The 20,825-nt window shown below is 41.2% G+C and overlaps 1 protein-coding gene across 2 annotated transcripts; it reads left to right on the forward strand.

The window, feature by feature from the left end:
• The first annotated feature begins 12,894 nt into the window (after nt 1–12,894).
• LOC6638532 (zinc finger protein GLI4) lies at nt 12,895–20,423 on the forward strand. Of its 2 annotated transcripts, XM_002062341.4 has the most exons (3): nt 12,895–12,977; nt 15,292–16,866; nt 18,593–20,423. In XM_002062341.4, exons 2-3 carry the CDS (start codon nt 16,026–16,028, stop codon nt 20,002–20,004), a joined length of 2,253 nt encoding a protein of 750 aa, XP_002062377.3. In that variant the 5' UTR covers nt 12,895–12,977; nt 15,292–16,025; the 3' UTR covers nt 20,005–20,423. The 2 variants fall into 2 exon arrangements, with proteins under 2 accessions (XP_002062377.3, XP_023035109.1); XM_023179341.2 differs by lacking the exons at nt 12,895–12,977; nt 15,292–16,866 and adding an exon at nt 18,404–18,508 and having other exon boundaries at nt 18,593–20,422.
• The last annotated feature ends 402 nt before the right edge of the window (nt 20,424–20,825 follow it).

Raw genomic sequence — 20,825 nt, forward strand, 5'->3', positions numbered from 1 at the left:
AGCACAAAGCAAAGCAAATGTTGTAAGTGGTAAAGAACTACTTTCTATATATGCAAATGGCAAATGGATTGGATGAAGGGCAACTGTTTGTAAATCACTTAAGAAAAAACTTCACGTACTCACGATCACGTAATACACATCCATCTCTAAACTTGCCAAAAAGAAACGCGTTTTTTTTTTTCTTTTCTTCTTTTTTGATCCTTTGACGATTGCACAACATGCAGTGGCTGTAGTAGTAACGGTAGTCTTCTCCATCTCAATCCATCTTTCTCATCTCCACCTCCCCCGTCCCCCTCCCTCTTCAGAATCTTTCCCTTAAGGTAGCTCGTCAAGTGACCCTCTCGATGGAGGAAGCCGTGAACGCTTAACGCCCCGTCTTGTCTCGTCCTTTTAGCCCCTGTTCAGTTCCGTTCATTCCCACAGAGAGCCACACGTTTCCACGAAATCATTTTTCACCACTTAGTCACGTCGCTTTGACAGCTCTGGCCCGGAGCCCGGGGTGGGGTTAGGCGTTTGGAGGAACAGAGGTAGAGTCATAGATGTGTGTGTGTGTGTGTGGGGGGGTGAAGGGCGGGGGGCATCACAGCATCCTATGTTATCTGCGGTTTAGTTGCTTATAATTGGCAGACATGTGTGTGAGTTGTGAGCTTTTCCTCCGCCACCTTCCACTTGTCTGCCTCTCTTGCTTTCTTCCCTACTCCACTACCCCACCACCCCACCATCCCACCTTTCCTCCATTCGCTCCATGTCCCGTGTAAGAGAAAACCGGATACGTATGCCAGCCGACTGCTAATAGTTAAACGACGCTAGTTTCTGTCAGGACACAATATCTAAATAAGTATCAGTAATTATAAAACGGTAAGGACCTCAAATGCTCTACTCCTTCACATAGTGCACTAACTTTCCCACGCACAGGAGGACATATTGCGTGTTGTTGCTATTATTAGTGGGCCAAACACTCTGCAATTACAATTACAATTGAGTGTGTGTGTGTTTGTCGATGTCGATCGTTACTGTTTAGTCGGATGTGGCCTGCAACTGGACATGGGAAGTGGGAAAGCGGGCTTTTTTGGGTTGTGTCTGGGTGTGTGTGTGTGTGTGTGTGTGGGTTGTTGTGGGTTTTGGGACAGATGGCATCAATCAAGTGGAAACCACTAAGTATAATGCACCAATGTTTTCCAACTTGCCAATAACAACAACAGCAACAGCAACAAGAGCAATTTATATACATTTTAGTTTAGTTGGACAAGTGGAAATCTGTAGCCTGAACCGCCGTTGCCACTCCTTGATATGTAGCTCTTCTCCTCTCAGCTCCTCTCTTCTCTCTCTTTTTTTTTTTTTGGATCTCTTGTCTACAAAAACAACAAGTGCTTTTGGTACGTGTTGTCCTGCTATTTGGTTACCTTGTTGTATGGTTGCACTTCCTACATTGCTTTTGCCTCTTTTGTTAACCCCCTACCGCTGCCCCGCCACTACACACTGCCCCCCTCCGGCGACTGTGGCACGAATCAAAGTATTGAATTTCTATATCCGTTTTTTCTTACATTCTTTCTTCTCCTTTTACAGTTGTTGTTGGTTTTTTTTGTTGTTGTTCTTGTTTCTTTTTGTATTGGATTGTATTGTTCGCTTATTGTGTGTATAGGTGTAGGTGTGTGTGTGTGTGTGAGGCGTGAGAGTCGCTTATATAAGGACAACAGCAGCAGGAACAACGCAGCAGGAATTGGAAAGTAGTAACAACAAGGCAAATGAGTTTACAGGAAGTTTTTTACATTGCTCACCTTGTTGTTGTAGCTAACTAAATGGCAACTGGGAATTCAGGTGGAGGGCAATTAGGCGTCTCTCCCTCTGTGTGTATGTGTGTGTGTGTGTGTGAGTGCTGTGAAACGGAAACTGTCGCAAGTGATCGGCGTGTTGATAAGTCCCAACATCAGCCAGAACATACAGCAACAAAAACGACAACAACAACAGCAACTCCGAATCACATTGCCAACATGAGCCAGAATGTCTATAGCATTTTGGCATTTCCCAAAAAGTTCGACTCATTTTGTTACCCTGCATGCATAATCAAAGGGTATATTAAATATCAATAAAAGCCTCACCAATAGTTTTCAAGTAGAATTCAATACAAAAATTGTAAGTTATCATTTTGAAATTCCAGCAAAATATAAAAGAAAAGTCTACAAACATTCGAGGCAATGGGAAAATTCTTCAAGTTTCTTCAATAATTTTATAATAAGAAAAGGATAATTTTTCAAATTCAAAAACCAATTTGCCACTCTTGTTAACTCTATGAAAGAGAAATATATCAAATTTATTTAAATATGTATAGAAAATATATACAAATCAACAATGTCAAAATAATTTAAAACATTTTCGTGCGAAAAACCGAGGGAAAAACCCATTGGAAGCTCAGAATGATAAAATTTTAACTTTTTAACTGAAAAAATATAATTCAAAAATAAAAAAATTTGATAAATAGTTAACGTTCGATTGAAAAATGTGATATACAAATTTCAAAACAACATTCGTATGAGTTCAAAGTATTATTATTATTATTAAAGTATAGGATATAGTTATAAACTATCAACCTAACTATATTTTACAAGCACTGGCAACTAAGGCCTTCGGTTTAGACGAAAACTACATCCATACACTAGCCTGGGATTCGAACCCGGATCCTCGTTGTTCAGTTAACTTAATGACTGGGCCACTTAGACAACTTATCTACCGAGGACTGCAAGTTCAAAGTATATATAAAGACAAGACTATTAAGAAGCTTCTTGTTCCAAAGTCTAAATTTCCAAATTAATTTAGAAACAAAAGACAAAGTTATTGAAAAACAGAGAAGGGCAGCAAATCCAAAAAGTTTATTTTATTCTAAATATGATTAAGCAATTAAATTTTTCAAATCAACTCATCAACTCATAGTTTGCATTAAAAGTAGCTAAATTTCAGAGGTTTTTTATTTATATAAGATTTACTACAAACGTATTGAATGATTAACATCATTGGACAACATTTCAAATGAAATAAGAGTAAGTATTTCCTTTCGTGTGATTATCTTTTTAAAATCTTGTGAAAGAGTGAAAGCCACTTCATTGCGGGGTATCCTTAAAACCGAAACATTGACTTTAAGTATGAAATGTTTGTTTGCTGCCTCCTGCCACCTAACCAATGCCACCTCCCTCCCCGGCTCCTGCTCCTTGGACTACTTCTACGACTGCCACTTCTTGTTCTCGTTCTTGGGGAACAAAGTGCTATAAAAGTCACGCCCGAGGGCGAAATGAGTTTCCAGTTTTGGTTACAATTTTTTCTTCTATTTTTTTTTTTTGGTTTTGGTTTTTCGTATTTTCTTTTTTTTTCAGCATCAGGTAACCTTTTGTGCCGCCCATTAGAAACATGCACGCAGGCGGCTGGCTTACTTAAGCATACAAATTGTGTGTGTGTGTGAGTGTGAGTGTGAGTAAGTGTGTGTGTGTCTCTGCATGTCCTTCTATGCAAATGTGAGTGTGGAAATGTGGAAACGTGAGGGGATTTGCCGCAGCACCCAAGCTCAGATGAAAACTTTGCCATGCGTGCCGCCATTTGACTTGCAAGATTGACAACGCTGCCAGGAAAAATGCTTCAGGGGTAAGAAGGCGACGACGACGATGTTGAGGAGGAAAATACCAGGAAAACTGTGCAGATGTGTCCAATTTAGTGGAACACTGGACCAACAACGCCCTCTCCAAGGGGAGCAAGAGAGTGTGAGTTAGATCTAAGGCCTGCAATTTGCCTTGAAGCGTACACACACACACACACACACAGAGACACAGACACATACAAGATGATTATTATGAGAGTCCTTCCCCTTGAGGGTAATGTTTGGCAATTTCTAGCTAAATTTAGGGTGAAAGCGAAAAGAAATTAATCTAATAATTGTGGTAAGTGGTTGTTGGTTTTTATGTTTTCTTTTTGCTAATTCGCACTAATCCAAAGAGATTAATTATTTCAAGTAGAATCAATCGAAATTTTGAAAACAAAAAACGACACAAAATATTAGAAAAATGGCTTCCCCTATCTCTCTCTCTCTTTCTCTCTTGCTTTCTCGTAAACTCTCTGGTCTATGCAGCGGTCATGGTAAGGTCAAATGGCTATCATAAATAAGTACCAAGTATTGATTCTACCTGAAAGCAATCTACATATATGGGATAACAAAACTATCTATCTTCTGTGATATGTCACTAACAGGAGCAGGAGCAGGAGCAGGAGTAGGAGTAGGAGTAGCTTTAGGAATAGGAATCGAAACAGCAGCTTATGCAAAGGAGGAAAGTCTTTTTTGGCCACTCCCATCCAGAAATGCCTTCAATCGTTTGGAATTTGTCGTGACAATAATCAGCAGCAGCAGCAGCAACAGCAGCAGCAAACCACCAGCAGGTTCTACTCCTACTCCAGGGTCCTCCTTCAGCTCCACCTTCTCATTGTGCCTTCTTATTCTTGTTTTACTGGTTCTTCTTATGGTTGGTGTCAAAAGTGGTCTGGCCTGGTCTGGTGGTCTTCTTCCCCAATTTCAGGGTAGTTTGTATCTGGTTCTAGTCAAGCCACAAAAATCGGTATTGGGTGGTGGAGACAAGCGAAATAAATTAGGCAACCAAAAAATTGACATTCCTGCCCAGGCCACGGGGCCTGTCATTAAAGCCATGGCCAGGACACAGCCACTGATTAGAACAATATGCGTAAATATGTATGGCAATTGTATATGTCGTCTCCATTTATATATAAATACACATATATATACATATAGATATATGTATATATATATATATATGTCTGTATTTATATATGGCATTTGTAGAAAAAAAAAGATGTGTTCAAAATAAATATGCGTGCGTGTTGCTTCCTCGCACCAATTTATACATAAGTATAGATTTGTTTGTTTGTATGCTTGCCTGTGTCTGTGTGTGTCTGTGTGTGTGTGTGTCATTGTTGTTGCTTTTTTCTACCACTGTGCGTGCGTGCGTGTGGCTGTATGTGTGTGTGTGTGTTTTTGCCTTTCGTTGACACTTTCACAATTTATGGCAAATGCTGTCTTTCACCCTGGCCCCTGCCACACAGGAAAGGCGCCAACAAACGAAACGAAACCAACCCCCTCTGACTGTAATTTTTGCCACCCACCCACCAAAAAAAAAAACAAAAAAAAAACACAACAACAACAACAGAAAAAAATACCAAAAAAACAAACGCAACAACATCAGTAAAATTCGACAACAACAACAAAAAAATGGAAAAAAACAAGTTAAGTCATTTACAATCCAAAATTGGGTCGACTTTTTGATACTGATACTTGAAATCAAACTTGTCAACTGATGCTCAAAATATTTACTCTGTAAATATCTAATTTCATGTCCTTTAAAAATGAAATTGCATTTGATACTTTTGCCAATTTGTCTATCATATTAAAATTAAATAATTAGCATTTTGTTTTACTTGGATTCTGCTAAATAAACAATTGGCAAATGAAACTAAGTAAAGCGTTAATACACGACGTAATTTTATACTTTTGTTTAAACATTTCAAGAAAGGGAAAAGCAAATGCCAAAATCTGTTTCGCTTTTTATCCTTTTTGTCCATTGAGGCTAATGAAATCTTCTATTCTAAAAATGAAGTCACTGATTATAGCAAATAGCTCTGATCACTCTTCGGTCGTCCCTAATTCAATTTCCCTAATATCTTTAACCTAAAGTTATACTTAAATATGAACAAGTTGGTTATCACCAAGAATCTATCGATTCTATTGCATAAATTTAATACTAGTAAATGAATTTCGAATCACAATCTTTTAAACTATTTATAGTTGGGCAACTCTAATATATACCGATTAGATGACAATCATATTCGCTAGTGTTGAACAACATGATCAATTTCAGCAGTAATTGTGGGATATTTATCCATGTTGATTCATTATATTGCTCATTTTTCAAGGAAACCATATTAAAATTAGGATAAGTTTCAGTTATATACCTGTTCGGTGGCAATCTTATTCGTTAGTGTTGAACAACATGATCTATTTCAGCTGAAATTTCAGGATATTAATGCTCAATTGTTTGTCAAAGATTGCCGATTGAGTTTCTAGCTAGCTATCTATGTATATTGCTGTCGATAGAGTTATTTAAAGTGAGATCGGCTGCTCTGTCTTTCTTACCTCCTACTCCCCTCTCTATATTTATTTCGATTTCGTTTTTGACGCATATACCTCAACGGTTTACTTAGTTCTATTGGGATGCAGGGTGTTGTCGGAATAGCGCAGAGAAACCATTCTGTTTACCAGTTCCGCAGTTCCGCAATGCCAGTCCCAGTTGTACACAGACTCATTTGAAATAAATATTTTTGTGTTTTTACTTGGAGCGACAATAACGCAAAACATGAACACTGAACAACACAGCGGCGAAAGACAAATGTGTGTGTGTGTGTGAGTGTAAGAGAGTGCTGTAGGCAAACCACGCGCGGCGTTGCGGCGTCAAAGTCGAATTACTCATACGCCACGTCCGCCGTAGTAGTCCTCAGTTATTTTCTGTTGTTGTTGTTGTCGTCTCTGACACAATCCGTGCCTACTAGTATGCGCGTTGACGTTAAAAGCTACAGAGCAATTAATCATTAGCTTTTACAGGATTTATTGCAAATACTTTTATCGGATATATTAAATGAACTCCACTCCACTTGGAAACGCCAACAACGACGAAACGACAGCGACAACGACAACGCCGACGACTACGACGTCGACTACGAGCCACTCCCCACAGGCAAACGGCAACGGCAACAGGAATTATGGCAGCATTAATCCAGTCGAGACTATCTGCTCGGCAACATCTTATTGCCAACTGCCAACTGCCAAAAAAAAAAAAAAAGAACTGTTCATGTTGTTGTTGTAACTGCTGCTTTAAGATTTGCGTCATCGTCATTGGCATGAGGTGGTCGGTTGGTCGGTCTGTTGGTTTGGTTTGCTTGGTTTGGTTGGTTGGTTGGTTTGTCGGTCGCATGTGGGTCACAGGGAAAATTAAACTGTCGCCCGCCTGCAGAGACAAGGCACAAGGCACAGGGCACACTGGTACAGGAAAAACTTTGGTGTCATTCCAAGACATATTGTACACACACACATACCCTAACACATATATATATATGTATTATATACCACACACGCGATGGGAACGGATGGGGCTATGGCGATGTCGCGAATGAAGCTTAGCAACAGTTTACTTGACATTCTGTTGTTTACTTTGCTGTGACAAAATGAGTTACAGGTTTCATTCATTGACGCTAATGCAGCTTGATAAATATGCGAGCATTAATTACGCATGGTCGCTTGATGGAAAGATGGCAAGATGAAGACGAAAGGAATGTTAAAGGAAGGAATTTGCAAAAGGATTTCTTCCCAACCCTGTGTATGTAGTGTGAGTTTTGGTGGGTGGAACACCAAAAGGTTGGAGAGACACAGAAAGAGAGAGCTTTGTCAGCTTTTATTTTTCGAGTGCTGCTCATGTACAGTTTCATGTCCCATTAACTTGCAAGCCGTTGCGATTGATCTTGGGCTGTAAGTTGGGTTTTATAGTCCTCCATTCCCCCAACTCCAACGCCAACGCCAACTCCAACTCATTTTCCACACTCCCATTCCACAGACTGTCTTGACTAACTTCCCATCCACTTTTTGCACTAGAAATCGCCTTCTGCACATGCAAATTTATAACAATTTTACGCCCTCACATGCTCAAAGTCGTAAATCGTATTTCGGTAAGGTGCGAACTGCTTTCAACTCTCCACCTTCAACATTTTGGCCCGAAGATTTCACATCAGGAGTTGCCTCCACCCTTCTATTACTGCTGCTGCCACACTTTTGCCAAGTGGCTGTGCATAAAAAATCGTTTATGGCTTTTGCAGCGCTCAAATAGAACAAAGCATAAATCCTAATTTACTTATGTGTGTAGCTGCAGCACCCGGGATCAGGACCACGTGTGTTTATGGGTGGTGTTTCTCTATGTGTGTGTGTGTCACACAACGGTAAACATATATCAACAACATCTTAAACTCATGACGGCAAATAAATACAAATGTTGTGAAATGTTGCTGTAAAATGCAGGAATGGGCAAAAAACCTTCCTGGGGCTTCCCTTTCTCCTCATCTTGAAGACAGACATAATAAACCAGATTGTAAATCGGTTGAAAAGTGAAGTGAAAATTGAACAACCCAAAAGGCTAAAGGCAGCAGTAAAGTAAAATATAGATATTTTATAGGTATCCATTGCCAAAAGCCATTCAACTAGAACCCCGACGACAACAAGCTACTTACAATAATGTGATCATAATAATATAATATTGTTATATTTTGTATGTAATGCACACACACAAATGCAAATACAATATGTCTGCATATTTAAATCAAGATAAATTAACCAATTAGAAGGCCAATTAAACAAATTTCAATTGCATTTACTTGAAACACCAACAATTTAATGTCTTTTGTTAACAGATAAGAGAATTTACATTTAAATATTGTAATATTTATGTTTATTTTAAATATTTTATAAACTTCAACATTTCTATCATTTGTTTTCGTATTTTTCCGACCTCTTTGACTGAAAGTAAAGTTCAAGATTCTTGTAATCCCTTCTAACTAAAAAAAAAAAAGTCAAATAAATAATATTTGAAAACGGCAAAAGTCTTTTGAAAACTAACCAGATGTTGTCAATGAATCTTATGCTTTCGGTTGAGGGGATTTACCTTTGTAAGGAACCAACCAACCAACCAACTGAGTTGAACCGCTGAGGCCGCAACCGAACCACATCAAGTGGTTATGCCACACACACACACACATCCAAAAAAATATACGTTTACAAAAAAAGGAGGTGCGGGGCGAATGCCAACGCCAACATTGATATAATTTATGGAGCCTAGTTACATACAAACATATAACATTTGGAATGCCAGGCCGGCCCTTAACTTGGAGAATTAACATTTGCCGACGACGACCTCTTGGATTCTACAGCATATTGTGGCCTCTGTCCTTTTTGGTCTTACTTCTGGTGCTTGGTGCTCCTGATGCTGCTGCTGCTCCTGTCTTGGCCTGGTAAGCAGCTTGACTTTTGCAATCTGAAATCTAACAGCTTCACAAAAAAGCAGCACCAGTGGCACCACCAGCAGCAGCAGGAGCAGTGGCAGCATGTTAAGTAAACTTTATGGCCAGAGAACACTCTGCATGAGGAAGCGAAAGAAAATTGCGGCGGGCAAATAAAACCAGAACAGTCCAAAAGTGAGAGAGAGAGCGAGAGAGTGAGGAATCAACAAAATACAGGCAACAAGAAGAAAAATGAAATGAAAAGAAAAGAAAGGAAAAGAAAAAAGCCAAATAGGAGGAAAAAACTATAGGAAAAGCAACAACTATAAAACCTGCAACGATAGTAAAATGCAAATTGGGCAGCAGGACTCCCAACTTGCCGCTTCCCCCGCCATTTGCCGTAAACCATTCCTGTCCCGCAGTTTGGTCCGGCATGAAAGAAGAAACAAAAAAAAAAAATAGAAAACAGAATGAATAGAATGAAGAAAACACTCGCATTCGCACTCGTAAAATAAAAGTAAAGTGCAACAGCAATTTGTTTGCACAATTGCTGAATGCGGCCATTGCTGCTGTAGTTGTTGCTGCTGTCGTAGTAGTTGTTGCTGTTTGTGTTGCTGTTGGCACTCGTCGCATTGTTTGCTTTGTAGCCAGTTGTTGTACATTTTTATGACAGCTCAAATTGGCCCCCGTCGCCGCCATCACCGCCAACCAACACTAACAACAGCAGCAGCAGCAACACCGACGCGACGACGACTGCCTGAAGCAACACTGTCAGAGCATATGGCAATAAATGCGATGGCCAGGACCTGCCTGCCTGCCTGCCTGCAAAAAAAAAAAAAGGGACCAACTGAACTGAAGTAGAAAACGTAGAGTATGAGTTTGGAGTAGCTCCCAATTTACCCCTCCTTCCGCATTGACTGTCGACGATTGGCGTCTGATTTGTGTGTTGTTGTTGTCGGCGGCGGCGGTGGTGGAGGAGGAGTAGTGGGAGGTTTGCTTGATTTGATGCCTGCCAGTGAGCCTTTTTAATGACTCTGCCTCATACTCCTCCCCATCATCATCATCAGCTACAACATAGTGGCGGTATATTGCTTTCCATATTCCCATGCCCGCCTCACCCACCTCCTCTTTCACGAATTGCTCCATTTCATTTTCTATTTTGGCACTTTGAAATTAAAATATAAATCCTGCGCCGCTTTGACAACTTTTTAAGCTCCATTAGTGTTGACGAAAGGAAGCATAACAAAAACCAAAAAAAAAGAAAGAGAAAAACCAAATAACCAAAAAGACACAAGACACAGAAAAAGAAAAGGGTCAATGTAACCGCGAAGGCGACCGTCGCACGGCAGGACATCACATCACAGCAGCAACCCCAATGGCTGGGTAACCTTGCGGTTGTTTCCATTCAGCCCGGACTCTTCCGGTTGCCGCTGGGGTCTGGCCTTGTCTTGCCTTGCCTTTCCTCGTTGACTGGTTCGTTTGGTTGGTTTGGTTTGGTTTGGTTTGGTTAGCTCTGGTTGGTGTTGCACTTCCGCAGCTCGAAAAACATTTAACTGTTTGGCATTCATTGCGAATTTAAAAGGGCGGCTTAGTGACAGGAATAATAAGGAAGCCCGCAACGGAAGCGCTGATGTCAACGCAACAGCAACAGCAACAGCAGCAACAGCGGCACAGAGCGGCCCAAAAAACAAAACAAAAAAAAAAAACAACCACAAGGGACATGGGGCAGACTGCGGTGTGGTGGCAAGAAATGGAAGCGGGTTTCGCTTTGGCATTGGAGCGATGGAGAGAAGCATGGAACAATAATGGGCCACGGGCCATGAAGTTCTCGTTCTCGTTCTCGTTCTCGTTCGGCTTTCTCATTCTCATTCTCTGTCCTGCTGTTTGTCCATTTGTCCCCTTTTGATTTGGTTTTTTGAGATGGCGATGGGAGGGGGGCTGGGCAAACAAAAGCAAACCAAACGAAACGAAACGTAACGAAATAAGCCCAAAACCTCAAAACGTTAAAAAGGACAACACAGAGACGGCATCACACGCCCCCCCGCTCCACCGCCCACCCCAGTTCGTAGCCAACCATCAAATACGAATGCTAGAAAGCAGGACCAAGTTTTTGTGTCAGCTTTTTGGTCAGCAGAACTATGCAGGAAATTGTATAAATTTAACAAAAGGAACAACTTAAAAAAAAAACTCTCACACACACACACACACACACACAGAGAGAGATAGGGAAACGAAAACAAAAACCAAATGAAATGAACAGAAAGGAATGAAAGAGAAAGAAAAAAAGGCTAAGAGAAAGGGAATGTACAATATCAAATTAAATGCTTAGTGAAAGACATTGCAGCGCTTAAAACGAGCCTCATAATTTATCTTAAATCCTTCGGCCCCCTCCCCCCTAAACATCCGCACATCCGTACATCCTCCCCCCGCCACCAAAATAGCAACAGCAAAAATATTATGCATATTTTCGAGCTACTCGTGTTTGGTATTTTTAAACCCAGCGCCGTGCCAATTCTGGCAGTCCAGGCAGCCAAGTGGCAGACATCAAAACACACCCCCGGGTTGCCATCGGTGCGGTGTCATATACGACTATACACTCTCTTTCTCTCTGTGTGTGTGTGTGTGATTTTTCCTTTTTTTTTCTGCTTCCATTTTTTTTTTTTTGTTTTCCTACCAACCCCTAGACTGCTGACTGCTAATGCTGATTGTACTGGCCTCCTGCTCCCAGTTGCCTGTTTCCTGTTCCCTGTTCCCTGCTCCCGGCCTGGCCTGTCGTGGCTTGGGTCTGGGGTAGCATGGTACGGTGCCTGGTGCTGTTGCATAATTTTCGGCAATCCACAAGTGTGTGTGGATTTGCCTAGCACGCTCATCTCTCATCTCTCTTGCTCATTTACTCGCTCACTCTCTCTCTCTGTGTCTGTGTGTGTGTGTCTCTCTACTCGTTACTTTTTCTAGAGTTTAGCGAGCGATAGCGCAGACGCAGTGAATATCATCTCGTTTACCTTTTTTGGGGTTGTTGAATGTGAATTTGAATGGGCTGATGCTTGGCTACTTGTTGTGTCTTTGTGTTGGTTCTCCCAAGGACCTGACTACGTTCCCCCGACCCCCCCCCCCCCCCCCATTCTATCTATCCTCCCCCCCTACTCTATATCCACAAGAATAATCTATCAAATGTCGGTGTATCGATCTGATAACTGATAAATCACAGTAACTAACTAGCTGATAACTAACAAATCAGAAATTTCATGCAATCATAAGTAAGGATATTTCCAGCAACCCTTTATGCACCTTACCAACGACCCACCACCCCTTTGGATTGACTTAAACTTGCTTTCTAGTGGTGGTGGTGGTGGTGTCGGTGGTGATGGTAATGATGGTGTTAGGGCTGTTGGTGGTGCGTTGGTGTTGGATTTGCTTTTGCTGCTGACCCGAAATCACGCACACTCGCTGTAAATTACACACACACACACACACACACAAAGCACAACTGTGACGTGACGGGAGCGGCAGTAGCACTAGCAGCAGCAGCAGCAGCGAAAAAGCTGCGAAAACTAAGCGCACAGTAGAAGGGAGTGGTACGTCAAAAACTGACGCACAGCGGCAGCAAAACTGCGTCCATAGTTATAATCATAATAAAACTGTAAAATAAATAAATACAAAAACAAAAAAAAAAAAAACACAAAAATTATAATAAATAAATAAATGATAATACATAATAACGATAACCGATACGCAAATATAAATCAAAACAACGCGAAAAGAGTGCAAAAAAAAGAAAAGAAGGAAACCCGAACAACTTACAAACAACAAAAGAGAAAAACAAAGAAAACGCAAAATACTCTGCAAAGTATGAAACTGTGAAATCTCTAACAACAGGCAACAAATCATAGCGAGTACGAAAGTTCATCTATATATATACATTCCTTATAAATATACATCCTATATATAAATCCTTTATTATCATTTCCTGGTTAATAGAAAATACAAGTTCTTTTTGGCAAAAGCAAATTTGTGTAAAGGGAAATCAGTTTTAGTTTGAATTGTGTGTGTGTGTGTTTTTTTTTGTTGTTTTTGTTTGTTTTTCTTCTTGGACTTGATTTTGTAATGTAATGGGAAATGGTAAAGAGTTTATTCCAAATATCGTGTTGCATGTGACGTATGCAACAAAGTGACGTATGAATGCATGTGTGTGTGTGTGTGTGTGTGTGTGTGTGTATACTTATACATCGAAGAAACGATGTCGACACTCGCTGCAGCAGCAGCAGCAGCAGCAGCAAGTGCTGCAAAGTATGCAATAAAATCTCGCATTGTTTATGTGCAACCCAGAGGGAGGCCCCACCAAGCAGTAGATGATGAAGGGGATGGGGGGGAGAGAGTCAGTGAGAAAGAGAGGGAAGCATTGGGGTTCCCGACATATTCAGTGAGGTAGGCTAAGGCAACCAACAGTTGACTATTTGTTGCATGTATGCCCTACTCGTTACTCGTTACACGTTGGCTCTCATCTCTGAATTGCTCTCTTTCTGGCTCTCGTTAGGTTAGCCCTCTCTCTCTCTCTCTCTCTCTCACTTTAGTGCTTCCAATTCCAATTCACAAAACATTCGACAAGTGCAGAGTGAAACAAGTTGTTGTTGCTGAAACACAGCGACTAACGCAAAAAAAATAATATTTATATAAAAAATATATATATATATCTGAAAAAAATACAAATTATACCCGAAATCAAATCAAAATTAAAGCAATTTAATATCATAGAAAATTATCATACGATAATTCCAATCAAGCATTATGCATAATATGTGATAAATGAAGTTAAGAAGTGTATACAACTGCAATTGCAGCTTAACAAATGAAACAAGAACAAACACAAAAAAAAAAATAGAAGAAATAAAGGCAAGTCTCTCTCCCTTCCCCGAATTCGACACAAATCGACAATGGAAATTGGAATTGCAATTGTTAGTCTGCATTTCCTAAACAACGGAACGGACGAGCGAGTGCGATATGCGCCATTTTTAAAAGTGGGATAGGGATAGATAGTTTCATATGCGTGCGTGTGCGCCTTCCATTGGAAGAGCGCCACTTCGTATGCCCACAAAATCCCCTTCCCCCGCCCCAACCTGCAACCTCCAATCTCCAACCACATCCATCGACCGTTCGCATCTTTGTGATCTACTCTCTTTCTCTCTGTCCGTCTCTCTCTCCATCACTTACTCTTTTTCTTTCGCTCTCATGACACCCCTTACCACTAGTGCACGGACTTCCACTTTCAGTATAGAAAATGAATTGCAAACTATGCATAAAACTATGCAATTTAGTGCAAAGTACAAGTAGAAAAAAAAAGGATAACAATTTATCAATTAAGTATAATCAAGTGTGGCTCCAAATGTTCCTTTTAACGTGCTGTGTCTGTCTTCCTTCCTTTTCTCTCGCTCTCGCTATCCCTCTTCGTCTCTCGTTGAGTGTATGCGAGTGTTTTTGTGTGTGTGTGTGTGGCGGGAAAGCGGGTTTTTGGGGGTGGGGCGGGGATTTCGTAATTTGTTTGCGGTTTTCATGGGGAGCCGCTGCATTTATAATGTAAATATTATGGCAAGAACTTGTTTACAATTCTAGTGTAAAAAAAAAAAAAAAAAAATGAAGCCAGCGTCTAAATTATGCAATTTTGAATTGCCTCCACCGGCCCCAAAAAACCGCCCTCAAATTTCAAGCCATTCTCATGGTGAACTAAATTATACCTTATAAAAATTTCAAATGCATAAATAAAGTTCAGCTCATAAATTCGTAAAACTCTTTTACTTTACCTCCCTCCTCTTTGATTGTTCTCATAATATTGCCATACAAATGCAAAAATGGAAGGGGAAAGGGGAAAGAAACCCATGACAAGAATTAGCAAAAAACATTGTAGATTTGATTTCGAAACTCTCTAGATTTAATATTATTCAAACTCCCATTGAAACTTCTTCTAATCTCTATACTATATACTACTTTTTTCGATTTAGTTTCCAGTTGCATACTTTTATTTGCTTTTGCCAAACGAGGAATGAAGAATTTAATATAAATTGATTTCCAAGTAATAAATAACGATTTGTCAAATTGAATAAATAGTTTGATTTGTTTTTCTTTGTTTTTCATTTCGTTTCATTTCTCTCCTTTGCTGCTTTACTGTTCCTTCCCTTCATTTTGTGTGTTGGATGCTACAAAAAACCAAAAAAGAACCTTGATAAATGCGCACGGCAAATGTAACTGCAACTGCAACTGCAACTGCAATTGTTACTGCAACACAACAACGAAAGCAATACCTTAAACTGCGGCAAAGTGATTTTTGGCAGGCCAGCTAGAAGATAAAGTTATATAAAAGTTGCTGCAAATGTAACAAAAAAAAAGCAGAATATAAAAATCAGCAAAAAAAAAAACAAAAATATAAAGAGTGAGCATTCCAGTGCAAGATCTCAAGAATGCCAGCCAGCCGCAGCCGGCATAGGTACGGGGCAAGCAACATTAAGAAGCAGCAACAACAGCAGCAGCAGCAGCAGCAGCCACCGTGCTACTCAAAATCTCAAGGCAGCAACTTGTGTCAATGTCAAAGTTGAAGTTAAAGTCAAAGTCAAACTGCGACGGAGACTACACACAAACTAAACAAAACAAAATAAAGCTAAAGCATTTTAAAACAGCAGACGACGCTGAAGTCGATGTCAAAGAAGGTTGTGCTATATCTACATAGTAAATAAAAAAAAAAAACAAATAAAAAAAAAACCAAATATAAAATTAAGCAAACAAAATTCAATACGAAGAGAGCAAGAAGCAAGGCAAAGAGAAAGAGTGATTCAAGGAGAGACGAAAGGCAAAGGACACACAAACATAGCTTGAGCAAATTTTTCAAAGATTTGATTTCAACGGCCCAAACTGGCAACTGGCGGCAGAGGAGAGACGACGGCGACGACGACACAATGTCTGTGGACTTCATACTGCCCAATCGGAATAAGATACAAACGATTGCCTATGCGAGTGCGAGCGCAACCAGCTCGAAAAAATACTCCGCTGGAGCTAATTCCTCTTCGGCTTCGGCTGGCGTCAATGAATCCCAATTAGTTGGCGTTGGCGTTGGCGTTGGCGTTGGCGTTGCCGTTGGTAGTGGCAGTTGGCGTCGTCCTAAACAACCCAAACAGCCCAGATGCAGTCAGCCGACATTGCGTAAATTGTTAAAACCGCCGCCGCCGCTGCCGCCGCCCAATCACCGCCAGAGCAATGATGGAGGATTCGGTGGTAGATCGAATGCCACCGTTCTACGTAATGCCAATGGCAATAAGATGACTTTGAAGTCAAAGCGCAGTTCAAGATCTATGCTCAAGCGGGAGATAATCGAACTAGATGACGATGATGATAATGATGATGATGAAGAGGATGTCAATAATGATGCTGATAATGACAACAACAACAACAACAACAACAACAACAACGATGTGGATGATGGCGAAGATCATGTTAATGTGGCCAAGCGTAATGATAATGTTGCTCGTCATAATGGTGTCGAGGATCAGCTATGTGAACATTTGGAATGGTCAGCAGCCCAGTCGTTGGTACAAATGAATTCCAAGCAGGAGAAGCAGCGACGTTTAGGAGCAACACCAACACCACCACCAACAGCAGCAACAACAACACCAACAGCAGTGGCAACATCTACACCGACATCAACAACATCAGCAGCAGCAGCAGCAGCAACCATAACAACAGCACCAACAACAACAACAACAACAACAACAACTGGAGCAGCCACAGTCCCAACTTCAGGTATGTAAGCAACAGTTAACCACTTTTCCGTTTCCGTTTCCCTATTTATGTTCCACAACCCTCCATCAAATTGAAAGAAGGTGAATGGTGGAGGGGGTCGGGGGGCGGGGGGCGGGCTCTTGGACTATTCCCCTGTCCAAAAGTTGCGTCACAACAATGTGAACAGGTGGCTGCGACAATTTGTGTACTCGTATTTATTTTTAGTAGTCTCACCACCCACCAACCCACCAATCCACCATCCCCCAGCCACCATCCAACAACCATCTATTGCCCACTTCCGAGAGACGCCAACGTTTTATGGGCCACCCACTGTGGCCACTCTTGTTGCTGCCGGGTACTAGGAACTGCTACTGGGGACTGGGCACTGGGTGCTGGTGGTTAGCCAGTGGTCGGTCCTTCGTTTACCTATCACTCCCACAATTCAGTGCTCCCTCGTGTTTGACATTGTCGCCGTTAGCTAATCTTTTTAGCGTATGTTGGCATTTTTCATGTTTGCGTTGCCTTCTTGTCGTTGATGTTGCTGCTGCCGCTGCTGCTGATGTTGCCTAGCTTGTTGCTCTTGACAAAGGCGCAAAGAAGCAAATGCAAACACGAAAGCAAACACGCGGCATTGACATGAAGGGGCAGCCCAGCTTGAGGAATGGGAGTGGGTGGATTGGTTGGTTGGTTGGTTGGTTGGTTGGTTCGTTCAGTGTGGAGCGTGTTGTGGTGGTGGGGGGGGATTGTGGGTTGAGGGTCGAGTGGGGTCGCAGCAGTCACATGTCGTCGTATCGATTGAGAAAACTGAACTGAAATGTAACAGGTCAGCTACGAAATTCAATGGTGCTGGTGCTGGTGCTGAAGGTGGTGTAAGATGAAAAGAGAAAGAGAGAATGAAGGCATACTGAATGCAGAAGGGTCCAGGGTGCAGGGTGCAGGGCATTGCGTCAGTTTGTCTGCCATGAAATGTCAAAATGTGCATTTATGCATGTATATATGCATGCCTGCAATCTAGGTCGTTATTTCCAATCTAGCTGGAATGACTCTCTCTTTCTCTTTAAAGTCTACCAATACTCTTAACCATTGAACTACATATACATTCATATATATATCGTTATATATAATTTATATGTAGATACTTGTAGCTTTTAATGCAAATATATAATGTTTGTATTCGTATGCAACATTTCACTTAAAGATTTCTCATATTCACTTCATAAAGCTGACTTTCTAATTGGGGCTAAAAAGTTTTGAAAAATCCCATAGCTTATTTTGAGAACTAGAGAGAAACATTTACCTAAATATTCAGTTTATCAAAATTAGAATAGAACAAGAGAAATATCCGATTCGTGTTTTGGTTTTTTGTTTACTTAAGTTCAGGGCTGGAAAATTCAAAATTCAAATTGGTAAAAGCATATGGCAGCACTGGCAAAAGCATATGTCAGGAATTTGCTTAGCCCTGGTCCTTTACCTGGTCCTTTATCATTTTTTGTTGCTGTTGTTTTTGTTTTGTTTTTTTTTTTTTTTTTGACAAGTTGACAAGTGATTTTTCACTTTTAATTTTACTTCATTTGAATGACATTAGTTTAGTTTTGAAATCAAAGTCAATGGTAAAAAGTTGACAAAATGTTTAAATATTGGAATCCCGATTTACCCTTGGACTGTCAGTGTCTAGTTTGCTCTGATTTTGTTTTGTTGACAATGCTTTTCGCAGGGAATTAACCAATTTTGGCATTTTGTTTTACAGTATCGATGCACCGTCCAGTCGCCGTTGGTCGCGCTCCGGCCGAGGATGGGAAGGTGATCTTCTATGCTCCGCCGGCAAGTGCCAGCGGAGTGGCCCGTCTGCCCGAGCCGGTGACCCTTAAGCGTGAGCGAGACCACCAGGTAGCTGCTTCATCATCGTCGTCCATGTCGATATATCGTGGTCGCAGCGTCGAGGAGACGGAGGCAGCCCACGATCTATTGTCGTTGTCGCAGAGCTTACCGCCGCTTATACCGCCATGTGTGGTGACCATTATGAAACAGGAGGTGGCCCACAAGTCACCGGAACACTTACAGGAGATCTCGAACGCTTCCAACAACAACAAGTCCATGGCCGCCACACAATCGACGCAGTCGAACATACGGTTCATCGGCAGCAGTTCCTACGACATAATCCATGGAGCGCCGGAGGCCGCCAACAATTGCTCGCCGCTGACTCCGCCCAATTCCGATCATAGCTCAGATGTGGATATTGATATGTCCTCATCGTCCGAATCCGGCCAACCGCACTGGAATAAGCAGTCCTCCTCATTGACCTCGACAGTAACGCCTACCCAACAGCGTGCCTCCGCTCTCAAGATGTGTCTGAATATGCTCGATGGACGCACTAAGGCCAGCAAGGCGGCAGCCGGCAAAGATAAACAATCGCGTCCCAAGAGCCATGGCGCCAATTTGGGTAGTCCTGGCGTGGGTAGTATCGGAGCAGCCTCACCATCATTGGAAGTTGTGGCTAGCTCTAACGGTTCCAGTGCTGGCAGCGGCGGTGGTGGTGGAGGAGGAAACGGTGAAAACTATGCCAAACGCAAGCGTGGCTGCTACAAATGCTCCGAGTGTGGTAAACAGTATGCAACCTCTAGCAATCTGTCGCGTCACAAGCAGACGCATCGCTCCCTCGATTCGCAATCGGCGAAGAAATGCAACACCTGCGGCAAGGCATATGTCTCGATGCCGGCTCTGGCCATGCATCTTCTAACGCACAAACTCTCGCACAGCTGTGACATTTGCGGCAAACTCTTCTCGCGCCCCTGGCTCCTGCAGGGACACTTGCGTTCCCATACCGGCGAGAAGCCCTACGCCTGTGTCCATTGCAGCAAGGCCTTTGCCGATCGCTCCAATCTGAGGGCCCACATGCAGACGCATTCGGGTGACAAGAATTTCAAGTGCCATCGCTGCAACAAGACCTTTGCCCTGAAATCGTATCTGAACAAGCATCTCGAATCGGCGTGCCTACGCGATGCCGGAGCCATCAATCAAAGCAAAACCGATGCCGAGGATGATGACGATGATATGTTGGATGCCGATCTGATGAAGCATGATCACGATGAACTTGAGCACGATGGTGAGGAGACTGTGTTGGACAGTGATGAGAATAGCCAGGATATAGTGGTAGAGTAAGGGCCCCCTTTCCCTCCCCTCCCCTCCCCTCCTCGTATTCCAAACACCAAACAAAAAAAAACCAAAAAAAAAAAAAAAGGAAAAAACTAAATTATAAAAACTTTATACCAAAATCCTAAAAGCAATACTCGAGCACCCTTATATCAAATTAGAAATCAAATCAGTCAGCTTAAAAAAACAAAAAAAAAGACAAACGAATAAAACACGGAAGAGTAGTTCGTTCGATTGGCTAGCCGCAGGATAATGATGATGATAATCCAAAATGAGGGAAAGATGTTTTCTTAACACTTAACAAAAGCAAAAAAAAAAGAAAAAAAAAAGAATATGCATAATATACTTATGTACTTAATAACTGAACTTTTCTGGTTTGGGCACTCTAACTAAACATATATACATATATATATATATATAGCGGAATGAGCAATTCTAATTTTTTTTTTTTTTTTTTGTAAACGATTTGAAACAAAAACCAAAAAACAAAGCAAGGAAACAAAAAAAGCAAATGATGGAGAAAAAAAAACAAAAGGTTTAAAAAATCCAAAACGTAACTTATAGTAAAAATCTGACACAACGAATATTATGGAACATAAGTAGAAATTCTATATATACACAGATCAAATAAGCATATATACAGATCATGATGAGGATTATGATGCAAACAAATTATATATACATACACACTATATATATATATATAGTAAATATATATATATATATATGAACTAAATGAATAATACCTAGCGAGCAGAACCAATTTGCATGTTTTAACGGTAAACATATACATATATATATATATGAAAAATTCAAAAGAAAAATAAGAA

The sequence above is a fragment of the Drosophila willistoni genome (genome assembly GCF_018902025.1).
Source record: "Drosophila willistoni isolate 14030-0811.24 chromosome XR unlocalized genomic scaffold, UCI_dwil_1.1 Seg144, whole genome shotgun sequence".
In the NCBI taxonomy this organism is placed as follows: Eukaryota; Metazoa; Arthropoda; class Insecta; order Diptera; family Drosophilidae; genus Drosophila; species Drosophila willistoni.